The sequence below is a fragment of the Camelina sativa genome, chromosome 15 (genome assembly GCF_000633955.1).
Source record: "Camelina sativa cultivar DH55 chromosome 15, Cs, whole genome shotgun sequence".
NCBI lineage: Eukaryota > Viridiplantae > Streptophyta > Magnoliopsida > Brassicales > Brassicaceae > Camelina > Camelina sativa.
In genome coordinates, this window is record NC_025699.1 from 12,237,978 (window position 1) to 12,240,579 (window position 2,602).

At 33.9% G+C, this 2,602-nt stretch overlaps 1 protein-coding gene across 2 annotated transcripts in view; it reads right to left on the reverse strand.

The window, feature by feature from the left end:
• The window catches only part of LOC104746551 (ABC transporter C family member 8), a 6,693-nt gene continuing 5,859 nt past the window's right edge, over positions 1,769 to 2,602 (reverse strand). For both annotated transcript variants that reach the window (XM_010468054.2, XM_019237129.1), the window contains exons 11-12: positions 2,320 to 2,559; positions 1,769 to 2,219 (exon numbers count right to left, since the gene is read on the reverse strand). In XM_010468054.2, the coding sequence (XP_010466356.1) occupies positions 2,098 to 2,219; positions 2,320 to 2,559 (362 nt within the window). In that variant the 3' untranslated portion in view covers positions 1,769 to 2,097. The remainder of the gene's footprint in view (positions 2,220 to 2,319; positions 2,560 to 2,602) is intronic.

The following is a 2,602-nucleotide window of genomic DNA, read 5'->3' on the forward strand; positions in this document are numbered from 1 at the left end:
TAAAGAGTATATTTTACAAGTAAAATATTTTTGTGTGTACAAATAAATCTTTAGTGGTAATGTAGATAGTATATTTATAAATGGATATACATTAGTGTATTATAGCAAAAAAAACAATTATTTTCTATAACTAAAAGTTTATCTCTTTACTTTTATATGGGGGGATGTATTCAAACCATGATTTTGGAGAATTTGATGGGATTTAGGAAATTTAGAATTTTGATAGATTTTTGGGAAGTTCATATGATTTTCTGTAGAATTCTTTCAAATCCCACCTAAAACCATGAGATTTGAATTTCTGTATTTTTAACTAAACAAATCCTACAGAATCCTCCAGAATCCTAAAAGTTATTAAAATCCTAATCCACAAAACTGTTTTGAATAACAGTGGATTTTAAAGTAGATTTTTAAATAATCAGTTCAATAACAAGATATTTTAATGGATTTTAAAGTAGATTTTTAAATCATCAGTTCAATAACAGTGAATTTTAATAGACTTTTTAAAATCCATGATTGAATAACATAGAATTTGTAAATTTCACACAAATCACTTAAAATGTCAAGTTGAATACACCCCACATTGTTTTTACTTACGAAAAGAATTAAATATATATTTTTGTTAAATTTCATTTTATTTTAATAACTTTGAACTCATCTACAACTATTTTCTTTAACTAAAAGTGTATCTATTACTTTTTTTTCAACCGAACAATAAATTAAAAGAAAATTCTTCGGTTAGTTGCCCAAGCCGGAGGGAAGGGGTTTACAAAAAAAACTCCAGAGATAAGAGAACGCGAAGCACAGACAAGATACCCCGCCTTCGTATTTTGCCGCACGCGAGATCCAGGAGATGGAGAATAGTGGGAAGGTCTCCAGCGACTTAAACTCATCGAGCAGGTTGGAGAAAGACGGGCAATCTTGGACTGCACAATAGTGAGTAACTCAGCACAATCAGTCTCAAAATGTTGACAAGTGATTCCTACAGCACGTATCCGCTCTATGGCCCACAACAACTCTTCTAACACTAAATGCAGGGGGAGAGGCTCCGTCTTAGACACGAGGTGAAAAACATGGACATGCGAAAACGGAGATGGAGCTGACATGACCGCCGTAAAAGAGAGCGCCTCTTCCAAGGCTAACTCATCGCCCAAAGCCTTAGCAATTATATCATTTGCCTCAATCTCTAAACCTTGAAAAAAAATTTTGTTTATGGCTTTCCAGATTGCCCATAAAATTCATGGTAATTGAAGAAGTTGATCGGGATCACCCTTTTGAGAGACATTCTTCCAGAAAACAAAATCCAAATTCGATTACACCGAGTCATATGTAAAACCTTCTGACAAGACCAGAGTCGGAGATAAATCCCAAACTTCACACGAGCGAGGATATTTAAAGAAACGTGATTAATAGTCTCAACCGCAGAGTAACACCTTTTACACCAAATATCACATTGGATACATCGGTGTATCTATTTATTTTATAGATAGATTACTAACATATTTACTTTATATTCTTTTAAATTTAATTTAATTTAAAAAAATTTAAACCCGCACATCGAGCGAGTCCTAATCTAGTAATTATATAATTTTGTTCAGGTATAAATGATAATATAAAAAAAAATTGAGGGAGTACTTTGTAAATGAAAAAGATTTGCTCAAAATGAGTTTCTAACTAATAAAATTTTACTATTTTATAATTAATAATTATTCACATAAATAATTAATTTTTATTTCTAAAAACAGAATCAAACCATTCATAAACTCACATATGGCAGGAGAACTTTTCATGGGTTTCCAATGGATCCTCAAATGAAAATGGAATCTAACTTCGCACATGAGAATAAAATTTAACTCTTTCATCGGTCTATCACAAAAGGTATACAAACAGGAATAAACATATGATACTATGCACATAGACGGTATGTGAGACGCGACAATAAACGTCCATCTTCTTCTGGCATATTCCGAGCTACTGCACTATCATTATCCATGCTTTGATAACGAATCATTTTTTTTGGGGTTCAAAACTACAACAATGGAAGATGGTTCAAGTCTCTGACGTTTCAGTAGCAGATATACCAAGCATTGATGACGAGGTCTATAATTGGAGATTTTGAGAAGAGTTTCCTCTGCAACTAGCCCAATACTCAGCAACAAGCTTGGAGAAGTAAGAATCAGTCTCCATTAGCCTTGAAGGCTCGTTGTACTCCACTAGATTACCTGTCCAAAACCAACACCAAAGCCCATACATTGGTCATGATAACATGTTTTAGAGATTAAAAGACAGAGTTGGTTGATTCGAGAGAAAAATGATGTTTACCAAAGGAGAGAACCATGACCATGTCACTGTCTATGACAGTTGGTACTCTATGTGCTACTGTTATGACCGTGCAATCTCCAAACTCCTCTCTTATGATTCTCTGAATGATTGCATCAGTGGCTGAATCAATGGAAGCTGTAGCTTCATCTAACACTAGTATTTTGTTTCTCTTTAACAGTACTCTACCGAGACAAAACAATTGTCTCTGTCCCACGCTCCAGTTCTCTCCTTCATCACTCACTTCTCATTTCGTCCCACCAATAACAAAAGATGAACATAAGTG